This window comes from Sceloporus undulatus, chromosome 4 (genome assembly GCF_019175285.1).
Source record: "Sceloporus undulatus isolate JIND9_A2432 ecotype Alabama chromosome 4, SceUnd_v1.1, whole genome shotgun sequence".
Lineage (NCBI taxonomy): Eukaryota > Metazoa > Chordata > Lepidosauria > Squamata > Phrynosomatidae > Sceloporus > Sceloporus undulatus.
This window is the reverse complement of record NC_056525.1, coordinates 127817186-127842520: the sequence shown is the minus strand read 5'-3', so window position 1 is coordinate 127842520 and position 25335 is coordinate 127817186. Positions and strand designations below refer to the sequence as shown.

General features: G+C 40.1%; 1 protein-coding gene across 4 annotated transcripts; it reads left to right on the top strand.

Annotated features, from left to right (window-relative positions):
- Positions 1 to 928: 928 nt before the first annotated feature.
- On the top strand, positions 929 to 24945 carry UAP1 (UDP-N-acetylglucosamine pyrophosphorylase 1). 4 transcript variants are annotated; one of them, XM_042465332.1, is made up of 11 exons: positions 929 to 996; positions 3282 to 3576; positions 5462 to 5666; positions 8264 to 8439; positions 9282 to 9454; positions 10889 to 11082; positions 12878 to 13021; positions 13917 to 14105; positions 17390 to 17437; positions 20931 to 20997; positions 24641 to 24945. In XM_042465332.1, exons 2-11 carry the CDS (start codon positions 3285 to 3287, stop codon positions 24731 to 24733), a joined length of 1581 nt encoding a protein of 526 aa, XP_042321266.1. In that variant the 5' UTR covers positions 929 to 996; positions 3282 to 3284; the 3' UTR covers positions 24734 to 24945. The 4 variants fall into 4 exon arrangements, with proteins under 4 accessions (XP_042321266.1, XP_042321268.1, XP_042321265.1 ...); XM_042465331.1 differs by lacking the exon at positions 929 to 996 and adding an exon at positions 1019 to 1113; XM_042465333.1 differs by lacking the exon at positions 929 to 996 and adding an exon at positions 1783 to 1819.
- The last annotated feature ends 390 nt before the right edge of the window (positions 24946 to 25335 follow it).

Sequence of the window (25335 nt, the reverse complement as noted above, 5' to 3'; positions counted from 1 at the left end):
ATATAAGGAGCCCTGGTGACGCAGTGGTTAAATGCCTGTACTGCAGCCATTCACTCAAAACCACAAGGTTGCGAGTTCAAGACCAGCAAAAGGGCCCAAGCTCGACTCGGGCTTGCATCCTTCCGAGGAGGTTGCTAAAATGAGTACCCAGACTGTTGGGGGCAAATTAGCTTACTTGCTAATTAGCTTACTTGCTGTTCACCGCTATGATCTTTGGAATAGCGGTATATAAATAAAACAAATTAAATTATTAATTAATTATATTTAGGCTGTGTATATGACCTTGGAATCAAAAGGCATACTTTGAAGGTATACTGTTAATTTTGCTTGGTTTGTGTGTGTGTGTGTGTTGCAACATTCAGTGATAAACGGGAACTGTGACTAATGAGTGACATGAGTACAAGGCTTGTGCCTGGCGTGGGATGGGAGGAGGAGGAAGAGGGGGAGGGCAAGGGAGGGTGTGGGTGTGTGTTACGCCAACCCTGCTGAGGCCCCTAATCCAAGCCCTTGCCCTGAGTCATGCTCAGAAGGGGGCCGCTTGGCAATTCCTCCCGGGCAGAAGGGGGGAGATGGGGGACAGGCCCTGGACAAGGAGGACGTGCCTGGCCCCCAGAATTCAGGTTGGAACCCTAGAGTCGGAAGAGACCCAAGTAGGGCCATCCAGCCCAACCCCATTCTGCCATGCAGGAACTCTCCATCAAAGCATCCCCTATGAGTCACAGTTGGCCACCCAACAGCGGCACTTCCGGGCAATGACTGTCTCAACGCAGTTGCCATAGAGACCGCGCCAAGGTTCCGCGTCACTCTGATAGCGCTGCGTGGCGGTTTCTGCCGGGTGTGACGTGGCAGCCTTCCAGCGCGAGGGAGGGCGGGGAAAGCCAGGGCGCGCGCCCACCGTCCTTATTGGTTGTCGCGGAGTGAGGGGGCGGGGCCGAGAGGGAGCTCTAAAAGGGCTGGTGTTGGGCGGAGGAAGGAGAAGTCACTTCTGACTCTGAGGTGAGTGGAGGAGGGAGGGGCGCCTTTGTGGCTGGAAGCGCTGGATTGAGGAGGCAGGCAGAGAGGGAAATCAAACCCTCCCAGGAGCCCTGGGGACGCCGCCTGAGGGGCTCTATGGTGGGGAGCCTTCCTGCCAGGGCTGTCCAGCAACATTGGGACCCCAGGGAGGGAGCTGTATAAGACTCTTTTCATCCACCTGCTGTAAACAAGGATATAAAGCAGGGGTCCCAAAACTGTGCCCTTTTAAGGGGGGTTTTTTGGACTTCATCTCCCAGAAGCCTCAGCCATGTGGGACAATAGGCTGGGATTCTGGGAGATGGAGTACAAAGTCCCTTAAAAGGGCATCGTTTGGGGACCACTGGAAAACTTGGGCTGGGAGGTGCTCCTATTACTTAAATAACCCGCCTTGACTCCTGGTGAAAAGGCGGGCTATAAATAAATCATATCACTATTAGTATTATTAATATTATTATTGTGGTAACATGGTTAAAATTCAGAATTTTACTTATTCCCAAAAGTTAAAAATTATAGTGGATGTTTAGCCTGGAGAGGAGAAGGTTAAGAGGTGATATGATAGCCCTGTTTAAATACTTGAAGGGGTGTCATACTGAGGAGGGAGCAAGATTGTTTTCTGCTGCTCCAGAGACTAGGACCTGGAGCAATGGATGCAAGCTGCAGGAAAAGAGATTCCACCTCAAGAACTTGTTGACAGTGAGAGCTGTTAGACAGTGGAACACTCTTCCTTGGAGAGTGGTGGAATCTCTCCTTGGAGGTCTTTAAGCAGAGGCTGTTTGGGGATGCATCTGTTGGGAATGCTTTGATTGTGAGTTCCTGCATGGCAGGGGTTGGACTGGATGGCCCTTGTGGGTTTTTCCAACTGTATTATTCTGTGATTCTAGTGCTGAAATGAGAGCATGTCAAATGTTCTGTTTTGGAATGTAAACAATTTGATAATGGCTCCTAATTTATAATTTTAACCCAAATAAAAGGAGGTACCACATAAACAGTTTGAGGACAGTGAAACAAAACATATAGGTAATGGTTTGATTGATGGGTACCACAAGAGATAGAGACATATGTTGGGTGTAATATTTGAACATCCAATGAATATACAGGGGTGTAAATGTTTAATTCAGTGTAAGCAATGAAATGTGATTTGTAGTTTCCTTTATTCAGAATAGTATAAAAACTTGGTTCACTTTGAATTCGGGGTCCTAGTAATTTGGAAGAATTTCCTGCTAGGAATAATGCTGCAGCTAAAAATAAATATGTTTCCTTTCCAGTCAAGCTTCTTGGTCTTCCTGCTGATTTCTGTTTAAAATTCTGGGTTTAAGATAATCAATAATCAATAACCTATAACAATTATATATATAGTATTAATAATAATAATAATAATAATAATAATAATAATTTTATTTCTTACTTGCCTCTCCTCGTGGCTTGAGATGGGTTATAACATAGTTAACACACATTCATTACATAAAATGAACATATTAAGCTGCATAAAATACACATATTAAGAGATCTATGCAATATTTATATTACTACTTATTATATAAATATATTATTTATATAATTATACTACTTTATTTATTTGTTACACTACCTATTGTACAGTGGACCCTTTTTATATGCTGGAGTTAGGTTCCAGGATCCCCCTATCAATATCAAAATCCATGTATGCTCAAGCACCATTAAATACAATGGCAGAGCAAAAATGTGTCCCTTATATAAAATGGAAAAAAAAATTCAAGGTTTGCTATTTGAAATTTATACCTTTTTTTGGAATATTTTCAAGCCGTGGATGCTTGAATCCATGGATAAAAAAACATGGATAAGGAGGACCAACTACTACTTATTATATAAAGAACTACTTGTTATAGAAATGTATTGTGTTTATATATACTTACTATGTGTGCATGCATAAGGCCTCAGGGCTGCCATTATACCAGAATAGGATTGAGAGTGCCCCGTTAACTAGAAATATGGGAAATGATTAAGGAGTTATGGGAAGAATTAGGAGCTCAGCAGGAAACATTTATTCCTTGACATATTCCTAATTAGATATCGCTGGAATTGAAGCACAAAGCTTAATAAATGCATCCAACTAGGAATAGTTGCAGAAGTGTTTTGATGTGTATTGCAGGAATCAGATTCACATCCAACATCCTTGAAAACTTTTGGAGTGAGTTAACTCCAGGATCATTGCTGAGAATAATGTCATGCGTGTCAAGCACAGCACCTCTCAGTGAATCTTATGAATCTCTTTCTCTTCATTTCTACAGACAATGGACAAGGATGAAAATATTCGTATTCTCCAGCATCGGTTGGCTGTCGCAGGGCAAAGCCACTTACTTCAGTTTTGGGATGAACTCAGTGTAGCAGAACAGCAAGAGCTATATATGGAGTTGAATGCTATGGACTTGGAGGAGTTGAGCCAGGCTTTCCAAAAGGCCATGAGGGGTGGCAGCCTTTTACCAGAGAAGGAGAATGTGGATATTAAAATGGAACCTCTGCCTCGTGAAGTGTTAGGAAGTACAACCCGAGACCAAGATCACCTGCCAGCCTGGGAGAAGGAAGGTACTAAATGTGACCCCGCTTGACTCACACGGCAGTTCTAGGCAAACAGATGTGATCCCCAAAGTAATAGAATTTTTACATATGGAAAGACGAGTCTTTGGCTTACTTCTCTCCTTAATGGCACCACAGTCTCTGAAGAATGAAAAGGTTCTTTTGGGGAGGTACAGGTTTATGCTTTGATCATATTGGAAAAGCGGTATATAAATAAAGCTTTTACTGTATTATTATTTTATTATTATTATTATAAAGGTCATTTTTTTCTGGGCCATTTTTTTCATCTGTTCTATTGGAAGAAGAGGTAGTGAGTAAAGTTGTTAAATAATTGTGAGTTCGCAGACTACCATATATTTACCAACCAGTAAGGAAATTCACATTATATATCTATGTTTCTCTTTTTGTTATAATATGCCCATTTAATAATAATAACAATAATAATTAAAATTATTTATTTATAGCCTGGGCAATCACATGGAATCCGAGAGGGTTACAGGAATAAAAATATATACAAAATACAATTCAAAATTAGCCCCTTTCCAATCCCCAATCCCCGTCTCTCCCTCCAGGATGGAAGGTGGCAGTTGTTGCTATGGAGGGAGGGCTCAGTCTCTTGAGGGCAGGCTGATATCGTTGGGCCCACCCTATCTCTCCCACCAGGATGGAAGGTGGCAGTTATTCCCATGGAGGGAGGCCTCAGTCTCTTGAGGGCAGACCGAGGTCATTGGGCCCACCCTGTCTCTCCCTCCAGGATGGAAGGTGGCAGTTGTTGCCATGGAGGGAGGGCTCCGTCTCTTCAGGGCAGTCCCGATGTCGTTCGGCCCGCCCATTCTCTCCCTCCAGGATGGACGAATATATGCATATTATATCTTATTATCCATATTAATATCCATAGCCAAACTGTAGCCAGTTTGTTTTGTTGCCAAACTTGCCTGTTTGTTAAGAAGCACAGCATTGTCTGTGGGCTGTTATGAGAGTTGCCTGTTGAATGCTGTTCTTCAAGTGGTTGTCTGGTCCTGCTAAACAAATAATTTAAAAAGGTTTGTTGGTTATATTTATTTCTATCAAGTCCCTTTCTTTAAAGAATATTTAAAGAAAATCACATGCTTCCTTCCCTTCCCTCCACTAGGCCACATATGACGACAATTTCTAGCCTTCTTGCTTGAGTTTTGCTGGACCATCAATCTGCATATTATTCAGGCTGACAAAATCTCCCAAACCAGGAAAGGAGACAGTGAACTGACAAGCAAAAAGGATGTATGAGTTTAAGATTTATGCTAAGGTTTTGCATATAACATCAACCCTTGGGCCCATAAACAGAAAAATGATATAAATATTGTTTTTAATGTGCTTATTTAAATGTTTTAATTTGTGGGATATTGAAAAGAAGTCCAAATGAGGAAGGCCACAGATGATGGAGACTTTTTAGTACTGGGATTACTTTTCAGTAATAGAATTCAGTAATTACCTTCAGTAATGGAGACTTTTAAAACCCAAACTATTTAAAATGATGTATGCATGTCTGCATGACCGTTATTTTCCTATGTGTAAATGAAACACTTGATTCTCAGGAATCTAACTAGAATTTAGACATAAAACTCTTATTCATGTAAAGGAATGTTAGGAATTTTTCATTGTTTTTGACTTAATGTGTGTGGAGGGGTTCAAAACAACCTTGGAGTAGTGAGGCAGAGATCCCACAAGGGAATTTAACAAAGAGCATGACTTGACTATGTGCAAAGTACATTTTTTAAAGTATTTCCTGATGGAGCTGAAAAGGATTCTGTATAACTCAATAGCGTTCTGCTTTAATGACTGGGAGGAAAGGATCTGTTAGAGCTATTTTGGACTCAGTGACAAAATTCACTTTCATCTTTTTTATTTGGTTTAGGTCTCCGACAGATTTCTCAGAGCAAAGTTGCTGTCCTTCTTCTAGCTGGTGGACAGGGGACAAGGCTAGGTGTCTCATACCCCAAAGGAATGTATGATGTCGGCCTGCCATCCCATAAAACCCTCTTCCAAATTCAAGCAGAGAAAATCTTGAAACTACAGCAATTGGCTGAAAAACAACATGGTCTCAAATGTGTCATTCCTTGGTAAGTATCCTGGAAGCTCTTGTAACCAGTGACATTTATAGTATGTGTATCTGATAGCAATTTTGGCTTTGTTGGTTCAAAGTTTCACTAGTTTCAGAGTTTCAGTAATCACAGTTTTGTAACTACTGAAATTCATAGCTTAGAAAATGAGATTAGTGCAGAATTCAGCTATTTAAGAAATTCAGTATTTTTTAATGTTTAGACACTTTTTAAAACGAAACCCCATGCTTATATACAAGTGCTTGAAAGTACAGCATGCCCATGTCATATGTGCCGTGCCATGTGCACAAGCCCCATTGTTTTCAATTGGGGAGGGGGGGAACAGATTCCCTGCGTAAGAGGAAGGGCCCACTGTATACATGAAGTGTTTGCTGAAGAGGTGGATGAATAAGATTTCAAGTGGTAAGAGGAAGAGGTTTTATTGCCTTCTCCCAAAGGCAAAACCCAATAGACTCATGCAAAACAGTAAAATAATATGGAAGAAATAATGTATGTTCATAATCTTGCACACACATGTGTACACACAAACAGAGAGAGAGAGAGAGAATTTGGACTGCCTGAGTTGAAATTGTTTCTACACACAACCTTAGAAACATCTCATTTTGCCTAGCTGGAAGATTTTGTTATGATAGATGGAGGTACACAGGAGACTTAATATTACTAGGCTCTTTAGTTATGAAACTGTGGAGGTATAAAGACGTGCATGCCCTCAATAGTCCTCCCTCTGTGCTTCTGCAAGAGGGGCTGTTCTGACCATAACCTGTTTAGACATGTAATGGGCTGCCTCCTGGAGCGGGCATCCTTTTTTCTTGTCTCTATGGTAAGAGAATATTGAATATTCAAAACTGATCACAGAACAACAACATTAAAAAGTGACTAGAGGGCAGAGCACAAAACCCCTCAAAAGTATAGTAGACAGCCTTCTCTTTTCATAGATACCTTGAGCTCCTAGTAGCTTTTATTGTTAAGTACTGTTAAGTTCTATACATATTGGAGATGACTGCTCTAGTGCCAAAGTATTAATGACAGTTGTATTAATTGGCCTGACTTTGAGGTTGGAGTTAGATCCCATTTTGACTCTTTTTATCCTTGAACTTATCAAAAGGGATCTTTTTCTGTCTTGTGTAACCCACCATATTTAAATCCATATAACCATGTCCACACACACACACACACACATCCCTCCAACTGAAAAAGCCCCACCTAAATGTAAAAAGTCAGGCTGGAAATGGGGGGCGGGGTTTGTAGCTTTTGTGTATTACAATCTACTTTTTTCAGATCTGTTCCAAACAGGATGCCATAGTTCAGTGGTTCTCAAACATTTTATTACCCCCTTTTATATCTGCATACAGAGATCACACACACCACACTTGACATAGTATATGAATAGAAATATGATGTTTATTTAGTGTGCATATTTTCATTTGCACATTTGTGTATATTCATGTTTTAACATTTTATAAGGAAATAATATCATTAAAATTATAAAAGTTTTGTTTAAATAAATTAAATATTTAACTCAATGTATGTATAAATTTTACACATAAAAAGTTGTGGGAAGGTCAGGGCCTCCAAATCTGGAGCTCCCCTTGAGGAGTTCTCATGCCACTCTCAGTGGATCCTATTCCACCGTTTGAGAACCTATTGGTTCTGTTGGACCCCTTTGTGTCTTTTAATACCATCACCATAGTAACCTTCTGAGCCACTTTAGATTTGGAGGCACTGTTTTACAGTGGCTCCAATCCTACCAAGAGGAGTGAACCCAGAAGGTAGTGTTGGGAGACTCCTGCTTGACCCATTGGCCTGTGGGGTCTCTCAAGGTTCTCTTTTATCCCCTATGCTAGTCACCAGATACATGAAACTGCTGGGAGAGGTCATCTGGAGTTCTGGGGTGCAGTGCCATCAGTATGTGGATGATGTACGCCTCCCCCCCCCCCCCCCTCAAAAGAATGTGCTGAGGGTGATGTACTATTTTAGACTGAATTGTTTTAAAGGATTTTTACTTTTTTAATGGTATTTTATCTTTTTAAGTACAGTTTTAAACCATTTTGATAGTTTAATCTTATTTTAATGTTCACATTTTTGTATGATTTTAGTTGTATTTTTTCTTAAATTGTACACTGCTTGATTCTCAATTTTGGGAGAAAGGTGTCATATAAATAAATAAATAAAGTTGTTGTTATTTCTGAAGTACAGTGATGGAGTACAATATTAAAGCCTCAGATAGAAATAAAGCTACCTAATTGTGAAGGAGGGCTGCATTGCCACATTAGACCAGAGATGGCTGTTTACATTTGTTGGCTTTCTCTTCCCAGTTTTCTAACAGGTTTTATTTCTTGCTGCTGATGAGAGGTTAGCCTCTTTATTGTCTGAGAACTGACTTGCCCTGAAATCTTGGATGTCAGACCCTGTGGAATTCTTGGGCATCTACACTTTCAGAGCCCCCAGAACACTGAAATAAAGAGGCATACATTAATGGTCTTATGGCTCTTTTAGGGGTTGACACTTGTGGATGTCTAGTAGTAGAGAAGGGCCAGGGATTGCATGTCTCATAACATGCTGCATACTATGAGTCATACTGCTTTTATGTTGAACAGGTACATCATGACAAGTGGCAGAACAATGGAACTGACAAGGGAATTCTTCCAGAAGCACAAATATTTTGGCTTAAAAAAGGAGGATGTAGTATTCTTCCAACAGGGGATGCTTCCTGCTATGGACTTTAATGGGAAAATTCTTCTGGAGGAAAAAGGCAAAATTTCTATGGCACCAGGTACTACAATCTACAAAAGCATTTTTCAAAGACACCATGGCATTTGCCCTTCCTTTCCCTCTGACTCCAGTGAATGAGCCAATAACACAGGTCTCAAGCAAGCTTTACAGGTCTGATTTGGTAATTATTCAAATTCTGAAGTTGTAGTTTGATATAATGATTTGAGTGTTGGACTACGACTCTGAAGACCAGGCTTCAGATCCCCGCTTGAACATAAAAACATATTGTGTGATCAGGATGGCAATGGCAAATCCACTCTGAAGAAACATGCCAAAAAAACCCCAAAATAGGTTTGCTTTAGGGTCACCATAAGTCAAAAATGACTTGAAGGTACACAACAACAAAGATATCCAGCAGGTAACTCTGAGCATATTTGGAGCTGAGGCGGGGACCAAATATCTTTGACTACAAAAGGAGGTAGGACAACATGCTTGAGTGGGGATTTAATTTCCTTTATTTTAAAAACCTTGATGCACTGAATAGGAAAAACTGCTCTATTTCCAGAGCAGGGTTATTCATCCCATTTTTTCATACAAAGAGTGATATACTAAAAAAGATTGCAAATAAGAATACAATGCAAAAGTAAGTGGATATACCAACTGTAAACTGTCAGTTCTGTCATTCTGTTGGTCAGCAACTGAACTTGGATGTTATCAGTACCTGCAACAAATGAGATGTTGGCTTGATGATTTTTAAATTATTTTGTTAAAAATAAATGTTAGATATGATGACTCATCATATGGCAATGTCAAAAAAAGTTAGACAGAAATAAATAAGAACAAAGTAAGAAGTACTGTACTTGACACACTGAAATGTTTCCTCTTCTCAACCCCTTCTTAAAGATGGCAATGGTGGTCTGTATCGCGCCTTGGGAGCTCATCATATTGTAGAGGACATGGAACAGCGAGGCATTGGCAGCATTCATGTGTACTGTGTAGACAATATTTTGGTAAAAGTGGCTGACCCTTCATTCATTGGATTCTGTATACACAAAGGAGCAGATTGTGGAGCAAAGGTAATTCTTTGCATAAACTGTACAGAATGAGTTGTTTTCTCACCTCCCCTTGTGGACATTATGTTTGGTAAGCTGGCTATAGGTGCATCGACACTCTAGAAATAATGCAGTTTTACACTACTTTAAACACTGTAGCTCTATCCTATGGAATCCTGGGATTTGTACTTTTACAAGCAACCTTCTTAACAGAGCAACAATGGAAGAGCTCTGTATTATCATTTCCATTTTGCCACACTGGGCTTGCAGACTCCCAGAACCACATGACAGTAAGTTATAGATATTGAGGAACACACATGGAATCATATTCAACTGATGAAGTCAAGTATGATGAAATGGAAACACCACCACACAGGATTTACTGTTGTTGCTAAGAAAACTGCTCTGTTAAGAAGACTCATTGTACTGAAATCTTTGCTTGTTGTCATGTTAAGAAGAATTGATTCTTTGAAATGTATCTATACTGGTTATGGGTGCATCAGCACTCTTGCAACTCATTGTTCTAGCAGTTTTCCAAAGACTGTATATGAATTCATAGCTTTGATTTTTGTTTAAATGTAGGGTATCTTTATATTCATTGTGGGGAACTCATATAATAGGTATTGGCTAATTTATGTTATTGAGAACCAGTGTGGTTTGAGTGTTGGGCTACGACTCTGGAGAGCTGGGGTCAAATCCTCACTTGAGCATAAAAACCTTGGGCAAGTCACACTTTCTTAGCCTCAGAGGATGACAGTGGCAAACTCCCTCTGAAAAAGCTTGCCAAGAAACTATGATAGGTTTGCCTTAGGGTCATTGTAAGTAAAAATGACTTGGAGGCACACAACAACAAAAATTATTTTATATTATGTCAATGGGAATTACAGTAAATGTTTGGAGTATGTTGTCCAGTGCATGATACCAAGTAGTAAATATTAGCAGTATTACCTTTTATTTGTTATATGTTTACACCTGTTACTTTTCCTCTACTATTATGTTATCAGAAGTTTTGTGATTCTGTTGTTTAGTATCATCTCTATTTTCCATGCATTTTGCCATTATGTTTATACCTACTGTGTGGCTACCTTTTGTAAATGGTAGCTTAATACAATTTGTTTCAGATGGCACTTCTTGCATTTTATTGCCACTCAACCAACCCCACCATATATTCAGCATATATGTTATTCCAACTAACCAAGGATAGCCCTGGATGCTTCTGCTGAACAGACTCTAGTCCACAACAGTCCATCACTCTACTGCATCTTAAGAAGAAGTTTTTTTAATCAATGAAAACTCCTACTAAAATAAAAAACAACAACATTTTGTCTTAAAATTGCTGGAACATTTCTCTCTCCCTCCTCCTTTTCTTCTTTTTATAGTCCAAAATAGTGTATGCTATAGACTAAATTTGTTAGTTTTGAAAATACCACAAAACTTATTTTTTTACCATCCTGTTAGGTTGTTGAAAAGACCAACCCCACTGAGCCAGTTGGTGTGGTATGCCAAGTGGGTGGCCTTTACAAGGTAGTGGAGTATAGTGAGATTTCTCTGGCCACAGCACAGAAAAGGAGTCCTGATGGTCGGCTGCTTTTTAATGCTGGTAACATTGCCAACCACTACTTCACGATGGACTTTCTGAAAGACATTGTCAGGTATGAACATTCCTTAATTGTGGATTATTTAGGAAATGTAGTCCTAAGGATATATTTCTGATGACTCTGTTGGATGCCAAAACCTTTATTGATAATATACTAACAATACCTATATGCTGTCCTATAGGAAAGTTGTCAAGGTGACCCAGAAAAAGAAATAACACTATTGGAAATCCAATTCAAATAAAAAAAAAAAAACCAGTGAGAACACAATATGGCATAACAAAATAAAAACAGGTTCAAGCTTTAAAAAACAAATTTAAATGGTTGGGAAAGTAAGTTTTCCTAATATATTTTAATTTGTTTTTTGTTTTATTTATATACCGCTATTCCAAAGATCATAGCGGTGAACAGCAAGTAAGCTAATTTGCCCCCAACAGTCTGGGTACTCATTTTAGCAACCTCAGAAGGATGCAAGCCTGAGTCGAGCTTGGGCCCTTTTGCTGGTCTTGAACTCGCAACCTTGTGGTTTTGAGTCAGTGGCTGCAGTACAGGCATTTAACCACTGCACCACCAGGGCTCCTTCCCTCTCTGTAGTTAACAATAGTCCTCTGGTGTTAGCATTTTCCAGTTAACATGTCCAATATGTATCTCTAATAGGATTAAATAGTAAATCTTTCCCTAGACTATATCACATCAGGCTGGAGGAAAGAGTGGAGAAACATATTTGAATGCTTCTTTGAATTGGGTTTTGGAGAGAACTTGAGTCTGCAAGGAGAAAAATAGCTAAGGAGCAGATTCTCTTTACCTTAATCTATTTAAAATAGATGTTAAGAGGCAGATTCTCTTTACCTTAATCTATTATAGAATATGGTCATTTTCTGTGTCCATTAATGTCCCATGGGATATTAAAACATGCAACTATATTCTATGAATCCTGAGATAATACTGTCTAGAAGAAGCTTTACACTTGATACTGTAGGGTATAATGGCTATGTGCTGATTACATAGAATCATAGAGTTGGAAGAGACCGCATGGGCCATCCAGTCCAACCCCCTGCCATGCAGGAAATCCAAATCAAAGCATCCCCAGCAGATGGCCATCTAGCCTCTGCTTAAAGACCTCCAAGGAAGGAGGTCCTTACTTTCTCATTTTAAAGAACTAAACAAATAAAGCTTGGAACATGATCAGCCAACCTGTAATTTTGAAAACTCAGTGGTATTTGCTTATGAAAATGCCTAGTTTCTACTTAACTTTTGTGTGCTAATCCCACCATAAAATAATTGCCACTTGGATGATCTGCAGCCATCCTAACAGTATCTCTATAAATAAATGTCAGATCTGGTTTCATATAATTTGCCAGTTATGCCTGGCTTAAACTGGAATCAGTGAGAAACTGTTTAGATTAAAACCAGCGAGTTGGATTCTTTAAGAAAAAGTATGAAAAATCAGTGCATACTTGGGCATGTATTCATGCTACCTGCTTGCACTGATATCTATACCATGAAGTGTTACATTGTGTTAGGTGGATTCAAAAGTGGTACTGTAGTGACTTTTATTAGCAAGTCTTCTGTAGATTCCTTTACAACCAAAGAAAAGAAAAGAAGAAAACATGGAGATCCAATTGCAGATCGGTGTATTTTCTGCCAGAGTGATTGATATCAGGTCTGCTTTTGGAGATACATTGATATTTAGTGAGAATCTAAAAAACTATCTGGTTCATAGCATGAAGGTTATGGCTTTTTCATATGCTTTGACTCAAACATCTGAGACAGGGGTGTTTCATTTGGCTAGTGGCCCCCAGTAGATCCTGGTGCATTTCAAACTCTGTTTATTTTTACCTTGATGTTCCAGTGTTCATGAATCCCAACTACAACACCACATAGCTCAGAAGAAGATCCCATACATTGATGTGGCCACTGGGAAACCTTTGACGCCAGACAAACCAAATGGGATTAAGATGGAGAAATTTGTTTTTGACATTTTCCAGTTTGCCAAGTAGGTCCTTGGGTTTCCCCAGCTCTTTGTTTCCCAGCTCTGATAATGTTCTTTTGTCATCTTAATTTTGGTGTATCATTTTGTTTTAAAAGTAATTCTATTTATTTATCATAGTATATTATATCCCATGCCTCCATCTGAATGAAAATGTCAGGGCAGTGTATATAAAAAATTAAACATTCAATAATAAAATAAAAGAGCAAAATCCAAGCATAAATGGTAAGTCTTGTAAGCCTCATGATTATGGGATGTGAGAAGGCTGGAAGATGAGGTGCCTGGAAATTCTGTGTATAGGCAACAGAGATAAGAACTGACAATTTCATTCATCAGATTTTTTTAAAAAAATGTCTTGCACAAGGTGTTGAGAACAAGCTGAAATGCCTAAGCATTTATAAAACTATATAAGAGTGAGGGGCATCCATTCATTCTATCTTGAGAAGGACAGCAGGGAGAGAGTCAATGTAGTTTCCATGTGAGAGAATTCCACAGCCTTGGATCTGTACTGGACAAATAAGTCAGCAGGAGACTATCCCAAGGATTGCTTTACTTGAGTCCACCTTTTCCTTCTCATCTGTGGGTAAAGTAGCAATAAGTGCAAACAGTTACTGTGAAACTGGTGCATAGTCCCATTCTGAGAACTTTGAAATTAATGGGGTCTTCAGGCAAGAGTTAAAATTGGTTGGGGCTGGGTTTCTTGGCTTTTTGCAAGTCCCCTTTCATTCTGTTTAGCACTTAAGCTTATTCCTGTATCTTGTGTTGCTCTGCTCTTCACAGTATAATTTCGAATCTTTAGAAGCTTCTAGAATGTTGGCTGGCTTCCTTCAAATTTAATAGAACATTTTCAGAAAGCTAAAAAGACTTGATTTCTAACATCTCTCCTTTATTTTGCTATCAGGAATTTTGTGGTTTATGAAGTGCTGCGAGAAGATGAGTTCTCCCCTTTGAAGAATGCAGATAGCCAAAATGGTAAGGATAACCCCACCACTGCACGGCACTCTCTGATGTCACTGCATCACCGCTGGGTTCTCAATGCTGGTGGTCATTTCGTGGATGAGAATAAGACACGCCTTCCTGCCATTCCCTGGTAAGATGACTTTTGCTTTCTTCTGCCTTTTAACTTCCACTTCTAATTTGTAGTGTGAGTAAGCCTTATAAGGCTGGATAATCTTGCTGTCTATTTATAACAATATTCAGACATGCTGGATGTTCCTGTGGATAGATTTTTCATCCATATTTTGTAGCAGGCTTCTCAACTAGTAGTATTTGCTTCTGACTGTATTTACACATATCATATAATTGCACTGTGGATATAATCCTGTTGTGGCAAACCTCTCTGAGTTTACACAGGAAGAGGTGGCAATAGCAGTTGGAAAAGGCTGCTGATGCTAGGCTGCCATTTTCTTCAATGTATGGCTTATAGGTAAGTCCTCAGTGCCAGGTTGCTCAAAGAGGGCTGGCATGGACAGTTGCCTGTGCTATGAGACAAGCAGTTGTCCAAGCCACTCTTTCCAAGGCAATGTGGTTCCGAGGATCCCCCCATTCTGCATCCTTGCAAGCCTTGCATCAAAGAAAGTACTGTTCAGCGCCAGCAACCTTCTCCTCCTGTTGATACTGTTGCTGGGTTCCTCCTCCTTTTCTTCACACCACTGTGCTTGTGGCCTTTTGTCTTGATGCTGCTGCTTCTTTCACATTTGCCAGGAGGATAACAACTGGCAGACCTCAGTGGATCTGTTTTATACTGTTTTAATAATAATAATAATAATGATAATAATAATGATAATAATGATAGGATTTATTTATATGCCGCCCAATCACTGGGAATCCGGGCGGCTTACAACAGAGGGGATAATAGACGGTTCCCTGCCCTCAGGCTTTACAATCTAAAAAGACATGACACAAAAGGAGAAGGAAATGGTGAGGGGGGAGGGGATCAGGTCCAGCATTCTTCTCTCCCTCTGAGGCCTGGACCAAGGCAGATGGACTGGAGGGAGGGTTCTTCTTCTTTGTTGGCCACACACAACTTAATATTCATAATTGCATCTGTTACAGTCTTGAAAGTGTTGATTTGGGGAAAAGTGGATGGAATCCTAGCACTCCATGATTCCCACACTCAGAGTAAACCAAAGATAATGATACTCATTTCTTTGGAAAATAGATCCAGCCATTGTGAGATGTAGGTATGCACCTAGTGCTTCAGCCTCTCTGGGGTAACAGAAGTAAGAAGGAGTTCAGTGGCTAAATCAGGGATGGACTTATGTCTGTGGAGACTTTCGACCTGAGGTTGTGATTTCACCTTTCACATACTTCACACACTCTTGTTTGCTGTGGAAAACCGGCATTCAGCTTTCTTAACTTTCCCCTGACATGGGACAAAAGGTCAACAAAAATTTAGACAAGGTACATCTAACAAAATTGTCATGTTAAAAAGTTAAGAAACAATAAACTGTCATATTGAAGCATCAGTAATTTAAAACAGTATAAAATCATTTAAAAACGACACTAGTAATAACAATTCGGCACCTTCCTGCATTGCCCACTTAGTTATCAAATGCCTGTTCAAATAATAGTCTTTCATTACCTGCTTACAGGAGATCAGGGAGGGTAACAGCCTAGTCTCCCATGAGAGGGAAGATCAACCTGGGAGCAGCCACCAAGGTGGCTTTTTCCAGTGTCCTCATCTGTGATGGTGATGGGAATAGAAGAAGGTTCTTCCCAAAGGATCTTAAAGCTAAGATCACATAGGAAAATAGTCTTTCAAATAGTTTGGGCCAAAGCTATACAGTGCTTTTAAGGTCTTAACCAGCACTTTGAGTTGTGCCCGGAAATGAACCTGAAGCTATTATCCCTGTCTCTTTTTGCCTTGTGTACTTAGCAATGGGACACAGTGGTTCAGCAGTCAATATGCTGACTCTGACAATTGCTAGATCAGCAGGTCAGTAGTTCGAGGCCCAAACACCGCATGACAGATTGAGCTCCTGCTGCTAGTCCCAGCTTCTGCCAACCTAGCAGTTTTAAAGCATGTAAAAGTGCAAGTAGATAAATAGGTACCACTTTGGTGGGAACGTAATAGCATTCTGCAGTCATGCTAGCCACATGATCACAGAGTTTAAAAAGACAATGCTATCTCTTTGGCTTAGTAACAGAGATGAGCACTGACCCACAGTCAGACATGACTTGACAACCTTGTCAAAAGGGAAACCTTTACCTTTTACCTTTACTTAGCAAAAGCAACGGATACCAAAAGAGAGACAGGGAGAAATCAAGAGGAATAGATGCAGCCAGACTAGAATGCTGTACTTCAGAAAGACAGCTTAGCTGGTATGATGGGAACTCGTGAGTTTGCTTGTGTGGTTGCCTTATGTTAGTGAGGAAGGCAGAGGTGAGCAAAAAGAGAGGTACAACTGGTAAGCGTTGATGGAGATGATGAAGAGAGAGAGAAAATGGTGTGTAAAAAAAGGGTGAGTAGAAATGGCCTCATCCGCTTTTGTTTGGTCCAGTTCATTTTTAATTTTGGGTCTGTCCATCACTGGTATGAAGCAGCCTACCACCACCACGGACGGGATAAAATAATTAATGTAAGCTTGCCAGTCCAGTGAACTAAATTATGGGATGGAGAATAGCTGCAATAAATGCTTCATAACAGTCAAGATCTGGGAGAGCTGCCGCCACACAGAAAAGATATTTGTTTTAATGGACCACTTGCATGTAATAAGGGATTATTTTGTTCATACTTGAGTATTCAAAAACAGAACCAGCATGATCCTTAGCAGTCTTGTCTGGGTGTGTGTGTGTGCTTGATGCCTTCAAGTCATTGCTAACTTATGGCAACCTGAAGGTGAACCTATCACAGGGTTTTCTGGAGCTGAGAGTGTGTGATTTGCCCAAGGTATCCATGTGGGTGTCCATGGCTGAGCAGGTAGTCAAATCTGATTTCCACAGTCGTAGTCCAACACTCAAACCACTGCACCATTTTTGAAGTGTCTCTGAACCTCATTCAGATTTGTCAGCATTGTGTTTGCATGATCAAAAAGTTGTCTGGGATCATTTCTCTTGGGCAGGAATCTATGTTCTGAAAAATGGCCAAAATGTTTCTTCAATCCAGTACTAGAATTGAGAGCAAAAATCAAACTGATCCGTGATAGGTGTGAATGGGTTTGTTTATTTAGAACCAGAAGAATGGGTTACCCATCATTGTCATTCTGTTTAGCACGTGGTGACTCAAGGTCATCTTTTAGATGGAACTATCGATGAAACAAACATGCCATCACAGGCATCATATAGGACAATCAGGAAAGTCTGCTGAGTTGATCTGGCATATCCCATTTTAGCTTACCTTCTCATTAATCCTTTTTTCTTCCCATGTGACAGCTGCACTAATGGAAGATCAAATATGAACCAAGCTGATGTCAATCACAAGTAAATATACTGGGTTGTTGCAGCTGCATGGTGATGGGTCTGTACTTGGGCTTTGACTGGGAGATCTTTCTGCAGCATGTGGGATCTTAGTGCTTAGCCTGCTTTTTTCAGGGGATGTTTGTTGCTATGACACACTTGCCTTGTAGGAACACTTGATATAATGGTAGACAATCAGACACTAGGAAGGCACTGCATGTTTGATCGTTGAATCCTGTAGCTTCTTGCCATGACTGAAATTAAGGAACAGGTGAGCTAGGTTCCTCTGGCAAAACTGTGAAGTATCTTTAAGGCAATAACTGCTTTGTCTACAAATTATGGCTGTAGTACTTTGTTGGTGTGTGTAGGGGTCAGGGTTAGATTCTGTATCTCCCTTCTATTTGTAGGCATAACCACACAGTATTTGTGCTGCTTTTACTGTATTGGATCTCTATTGTAATTGGGTATTAAGTGTAAACTACAATCCCTACTTGCCTCAGTCTCTCATTTTGTTTTTATTGCAAAATTCCAAGGGATCTTCCCAAGTATTAAGATAAATCCAGTCAATATTATTATTATTATTATTATTATTATTATTATTATTATTATTATTATTATTATGGTATTTATATCCCGCCCTTCAGCCCTAATGGCTCTCAGGGCGGCTTACAATTATTATTTTTAATTAGACAGTTCCCTGCCCTCAGTCTTACAATCTAAAAGACACGATACAAAAGGAGAAGGGAATGGTGGTGGGAAAGGGGAAGAGGTCCAGTGGTTATTCTCTCCCTCTGAGGCCTGGACCAAGGTAGACGGACTGGAGGGAGGACTCTTCTTCTTGAGGCTAGCCCTGGTGGAGCTGGGCCTGCCTGTTCACTCCCTTGCAGGCCAAAGGATGATAGTTTTCATGCCACTTAAAAACAAAATAGTAAAAGCAGAGTTGACTGAAAAGTTGACATTTCTGTAAGTATTTTTCAAGGTCCTTTTGAGCTTTATCTTTATTTGGCTTTAAATGTAAAATATATCCTTTCCAAAGCACCTCCTCGAATATTAATGCGTACAGTGGCTGTGCAACAAGATAAGAGTCTTCACAACAAGATAAGAGTCTTCACAACCTGTTACATATTTGGGCTTTTTATTTTCTCTCCTCACTCCCTGCTTCCATTAAATATATTGTTCAAATGTCCCAATTTTTTAAAAAATCAGCAGTATAATGCGTTCTTTAGTCTTAGCCTCAGCTCTTGAAAGACTTTGTTCTGAGTGGTGTCTTCCCTATTTTATAAAGTGAAAGAAAATTGGCTGCTGTCTTCTGTTAAGACCTGATTTAGCAACTAAATTTTCATAAAGGCCACCCTAATAGCAAAAAAGTAGAGTGAGATGAGATATGATAAACCAGAGCACAATCTATAGTGGCTTAGAGGCAAGTTCCATTGTTGCAGCTACTACATTATTTTTTGGTCTCTCAGGTGACCATTGAGGGAGGACTGTATACCAGCCCTCAGAGGGCTCTTTGCATGTTCACACCCATTTTTTTAAAAGCCTGGGAATGAGCGGCTTCTGGTAGCTTGAAGATTGTCCTACTTGAACAGTATAGAAAACTAATATATTTTGCACTTCTTATTTGGCTCCAAAAAGGTATCACTGTTTTGTGGAGTTTGGGTTTAATTGTAATTTAATGACAGCTCTACAATATATTCCATAGTATGGCATCAGGTGGCCTGAAGGGACTGTTAACATTCCTGGGTCTTAATCCTCTTGATAGTTGCAACTAGAGTAGGTATCTTTATATCTATATATTGTCTTATTTATCACTTCCCATAAAAGGATATCTAAACAATGGCTTTCTAGAATTAATGATAACACATACACCCTCTGTGGTGGGTAAATTCTGCCACTCTGGACATCCCCTGAAGTCCATGAGTCATATGAGAGCCGATCATGCATGTTGCTTATCTCCTTAAAGTGTGTGCACATAAGCCAGCAAGGGCCACATATATTAGCTCAGCTTAGTAGTCAGCATCTATATTTCTTGACAGCAATTCCCCTGCCCTAACAAAATCCTCAGACACTTTGCAAGGAAGTGGGAGAGTCAGTTTTTTTTTTAAAATCCACTACATAGACACTATTTAAAAAAACACCATACTCTGAGCAAAAGAGAGTTAATTCTCATCTTCTGTGGTTGAGAAAGAGAGAGAGTCTTTTCTTCTCCCACCATTGCTAAGAAGCAAAGATATGGTGTAAGTTCTAGCATCCTTCAAAGCTCTGCACACATGGTACTTATATCTCTGTTCTCTCTTGAACCCTGTGCCCAATCCTTTAAAAAAAGATTTGTATGATAGGATTGGGTAAATATTTCTGTCAGTCACCCACAAACCTACTTTCTAGAGCAGGAATAGGCGATTGTGGAAAGCTAGGGGGCGGCATTGGGCCCCCAGAGAACCTTTGGGGGTGCGCCCTCACTGCAAAAATAAATAAAAAAATAAAATAAAAAAAATTACCTCCAAATTCCTCCCAATGCCCTCCAATGGCTCTGGGTGACATTTTCACCATGTTTTAGTCCCTTCTGGCTGTTTTAAGCTGAGGAGAGGCCCTTTCCTTACTTATGGTTTTTAAAAAGGCCTCTTTTCCTGAACCTAAAATAGCAGAAGGGATGTGCTAAAAACATAGCAAAAATGCCCCCAGAGGACATTTGATGAGAGTTTGGAAAGAAAAAAACTTTTTGAAAAGCTGTGGTCCTTGAGAGGCTCAGGGGGACACATGCTGTCCACAGGCCACTCATTGCCCCCCCCCCTGCTCTAGAGGCAAATACCTCTGAGGAGAACTTCCACTAGCTCTCCATAGGCCCTTGTTTTCATTGGAGTTTGGAGAATCTAGCAAAAACAAAAAACAGAATATGTCTCCTGCTAATATGAAAGTGTTCACATTTTCCTTAAGTGTCCCAGAGGATTTAAGGCAGAAAAATAATATTCACTTTTCCTGCTGCATACTGAATTACAGTAGTGCAAATCTTGATGTGTCAGGCTTGTTGATTTAAATTTTGCCAGTACTGATTTATGACCTAAAGCTTTACTTGGCCAACCTATAGATTTTAAAACTTTGCGCCCAAAAAATTCATCCTGTTTGAGGCAGACCTGAAATGGAAAGTTCAGTTTGTAATACAGTGTACTGAAATGGCTTTATTTTTTGCTTTGTTTAACTTTTCTCTGGAATGAGAGACTATATTTGAAAGGAGCACTTAAATCTTGTACTTCCTATTATTGGTTGCTTCTATTGCATCTTTCTTGGTATATATTTTTAACAAACTCATGTTGCACGCTTAACTAATCCCTATGGATACATGTGATGGACCTGCTGCATGGACATCATTTTGGTTTCTTTCCACACTGCTGCTAAACTTTTTCTTGGCAGGAGCAGAGCAAAATGCTAATTTATTAACAAACGTCTTTGAAATGCAAAGAAATGAATATTCAAGCCAAAGCTTCTCTCTCTTGCCTAATCTTTTGTTTTTCTTCCTTAGTTTGAAGGATGCCTGTGATGTTCCAATTCAGTGTGAGATTTCTCCTCTTGTCTCTTATGGAGGTGAAGTAAGTTATTCTCTTTCCTATTTTCAAATTCCTAATCACTCTGCACTGTTTTTGGCAGTATATGATGGGGTATCATGAAGTTTTAATTATCACCTTTAAAAATATTTTACAGAAAGTTTGTTTTGATTTATAGTTAACTTTTCTCCATGTAGTCAGCATCCAGATTTACACATTTTTTCCCAGCATTTCTTGATCCTCTGAATACTGTTATTGTAGAAGTCTGCAGATTATGCCTTAAACCACTCTTCCACGTCATGAATGACGTTATTTGTGTTGTCAAATTGGTGACCCCACAATGGACTTTTCATTTCTGAGAACAAGAAAAAGTCACTTGATGCGTGGTCGGGAGAAGGACAGGTTGCGTACCTGTAACAGTATTTCTTCGAGTGGTTATCTGTAAATACATACAAATGGGTTGTACTGCACCTGCACAGTGCTGCTCAGAAAACTTCTGGAATCACTGGGCAAAGTTAAATTTGCAACGTTTTGGCAGTAGCTCCGCCCATCCCTTATAAGCCCCCTGCGTTCCCGCTCTTTTCCCAGTTCCAAAATTTACGCTGCGTAAGTGACATGAGAATGAGACAATGAAGAGCAGGACACTGAGGGGAGGATGGGTGGAATTTGTATGTATTCACAGATGATCACTCAAAGAAATACCGTTACGCGTATGCAAGCTTTCCTCCTTCTTCGTGGTCTTTGCGAATCATACAAATGGGTTAGACTGACAAGTTTCAGTCAGTGGTGGAGGGAGTGTCATGACACCAAGTAAGGTTCAAACAAGCTGTGTTTATTAATCACAATAAAAAAGTTGAACCCAAAATCATGTGAGCTGTGTTTATTAGTTTAATCAAAGCAGTCAGCCTGTTCAAGTCAAAGGTAAAACAGTGCATTAGGTCATGCAAGACCTGTATGTAAACCATAGGAATGTTGTAAACCATGCCAACCTGGCAAAAGACATTCCCTTCAACAACATGTAAACAAAGGAAATGCAGTGCAATCAATGTAAACCTTATCTTTTAGTATTTCTGACCACGGGATCACCCTCAATAAGTTTACTGAAATCGGCTCTCCTAAAGTCTAGAATGCGTGTCTGACTATGCCTGGCTTCTCCTTTCCACTGTATAACAAACTCTAGGAGAACATGGTCATTTCCACCTAAGGATCCCACCCCTTGCATCCCATTAACCAAGTCATCCTTGTTGGTTAGGATCAGATCTAAAATAGCTGACCCCTTTGTTGCCTCTTCCACCTTTTGGACAATGAAATTGTCTTCCAGGCAAATGAAGAATTTGCTAGACCTTCAGGATTTTGCTGAGTTTGACTTCCAGCAAATATCAGGATAGTTGAAGTCACCCATCATTACTACATCTCTCCTTTCTGAGTGTGTGGTCATCTGTTCTAGAAAGGCATCATCCAATTCCTCCATCTGATTTGGGGGTCTGTAGTAGATTCCCACCATAACATCCTTGTTGTTTCCCTCCCCTTTAATTTTTACCCAGATGCTCTCCACCTGGCTTCCATGATTGATGTCCTGGATCTCTTCACTGGTGTAAATGCCCCTGACATATAGTGCTATTCCTCCTCCTTTCCTGTTTGGCCTATTTCTCTTAAAAAGGTTATACCCCTCTGTTTACACATTCCAATTATGAGACTCATCCCACCAGGTTTCAGTGATGCCTATTATATCATTCATATTTGCTTTGTTGTACTAGGAGTTCGAGTTCATCTTGCTTATTTCCCATTCTCTGTGCATTAGTGTAGAGACATCGCAGACCATGGGTCCCCTTTACTTGCTGCCTGTGCAAGTTTTTTTTGCCTCCCACTGTTGGGTCCTTGCACTTTTTTCTTGTTTCCTCTATGTCAGTTTGACTATTTTCGCTATCCCTTTCGCCTTCCTTGATATTGTCTCCCTCCCCCACGGAACTCAGTTTAAAGCCCTCCTGATCAAGTTCTTGAGACTGTTGGCAAAAACATTTCTTCCAACTGGCGTGAGCTGCAACCCATCTCTTGACAGAGGTTCCTCCTCATGGAACCACAGCCCATGGTCAAAGAATCCCAATCGTTCTTGGTGGCACCATCTGCGGAGCCAGTTGTTCACATCCGCTATTTTCCTCTCCCTTCCTGGACCATGCCCTTCAACTGGCAGAAGAGACGAGATGACAACATGTGCATCCATTTCTTTCAGCTTCCTACTCAGAGCCTCATAATCCCTTCTGATGTCTGTGGGGGATCCATTCCAGATCCCCACACAGATACCAAAATCCATGGATGCTCAAGTCCTATTGTCCTCAATGGTAGTGCAATCCATTGGGGACAATGGAATTTTGCCACCCTGGCACCCAAAGCCCGCCTCACTACTCTTACTGTGGTGGACAGCAAAGGGTTGCCTCATTTTCCTCCTCCTCCTCCTCCAGCTCTTCCTCCTGTTCCTCCTACTCCTCTTCCCCCCGCCTCCTCCCTCCTCTTTTCCCCATCACTGCCAGCTCCTCCCTACTGTTCCTCCTCCTAGTTCTTCCTCCTCTTCCCCTCCGCCTCCTCTTCCTCCGCCTTCCTTCTCCCTCTCCTCCATCTCTTTGCCCCTCCGCCTCCTTCCTCCTCTTCCTGCTCTGCTCCACAGGCTTGCCATCCATGGATACAGAGGGTCTACGGTATCTGTATGCATATTATATCCCACACTTATTCTGGGGGATGCAGTGGCTTAGTGGTTAAGATGTCATATCGGAAGGTTGGCGGTTCAAGGCCTGAATGCTGTGTGATGGGTCCCAGCTTCTGCCAACCTAGCAGTTCAAAAGCCAGCAAATGCAAGTAGATAAATAGGTACCACTTCAGTGGGAATGTAACATCATTCAGTGCAGTCATGCTGACCACATGACCACCAGAGCAGTCCTCAGACAACACTGGCTCTTCAGCTTAGTAATGGGGATGCGCACTGCTCCCTACAGTCGGTTGCGACTAGTCATTTAATAATAATAATAATAATAATAATAATAATAATATTTATTTGTATACCGCCCTCTGGCAAACCAATCCGGGCGGTTAACAACAGTAAAATATAAAATATGACAATTAAAAACACTTTATCCCTCCCCCCCTTAAGACAGTATTAAATAGTATAACATATTAAAAATACAATATCAAGGATAAAAACAGCAATTAAAACTAAAAACCCTGATTTATGTCAAAGGACTACCTTGACCTTTTTGCCCTTAATCTCCTCCTTCTTTTCTTGCCTGTAGTAATCCTTCTATGGAAGTTGTTAGACTTTTAAATTTAGACTTGGGGAGCTGAAGTTCGGAACAGCAATATGAGGCTGGCTTTCCCAAATCCCTAATTGTGGTATCACTATCCAGTCAGAGGGTTGCACTAGGTCCAGGGAGACCCAGGTTCAAATCACACTTGTGAAGGTCACTGAACGATCTTGGGTCAGTCCCTACTTCTTAGTCTAAGGTACCTTTTGCAAGATTGTTGTCAGGAAATGGAGAGAGAAAATGATGTGTATCACTGGGTGCTCTTTGGAGGAAAGGTGGATTGTAAGTGTAACAAACAATGTCTAGATCTACATTTTGCTTACAGTTTTTGATTAGCTTTTTTAATATTACTAAATCTATTGTGGCCTGTTTCAGAATATCTGCTTTTTTTATAGGGCCTGGAGGAGTTTGTGAAGAACAAAGAATTCCATGCCCCCCTGATTATTGATATAAGTGGGGTCCATGAATTGGTGAAGAACGGAGTCTGAGGTCTCCATGAAGGCTCATTTTCAAACATTTCAAACATTTACGCATTACTCTTTAGGTTTTTCAGTTGAACGGTATTTTGTTAAAATCCAAAGTCTGGCTGTACGTAGAAGGGATACAGTACCTTTTCCTCTATGCACCATGGAGTTATCTATTTATAAAAAAAATTAATGTTAAAAAAGGTCACATGTTGAATAAATAGCAGAGATATTTCCATTCATGTTGCAGTGCTTCAAAATGCCTGCATTTGGTATCAAAACTTAGATTATGCCTGTATAGTATGATAGTGTTATAACGTAACCAGTGTACTGGGATTAAGAGTCTAATCTGAAATTCTGTTTTTCAGTAACTCTGTTCTTTCATTTTTAAAAAAAAAGCTTTGTTCTTGTTTTGCTGCCCATATTATTTTAACAACTGTTAATTATTAACAGTTGTTTTTAGCAGAGGTTGCACAGTTGAAATGCTAGGGAAGATATTAAATCATTTTTCTTTATAACCTAGTGTTTCCTCAAAATTCTTGATTTAGAAGCATAGAATCATAGAGTTGGAAGAGACTACAAGAGCAATCCACTCCAAGCCCCTGCAGTTCAGGAACACACAATCT

Bases quoted from the DNA above. Each gene is read 5' to 3' on its own strand.
- UAP1 (XM_042465331.1), top strand. The intron at 5,667-8,263 runs GTAAGTATCCTG...TATGTTGAACAG, and splicing joins CTCAAATGTGTCATTCCTTG to GTACATCATGACAAGTGGCA. The intron at 14,106-17,389 runs GTAAGATGACTT...CCCATGTGACAG, and splicing joins CGCCTTCCTGCCATTCCCTG to CTGCACTAATGGAAGATCAA.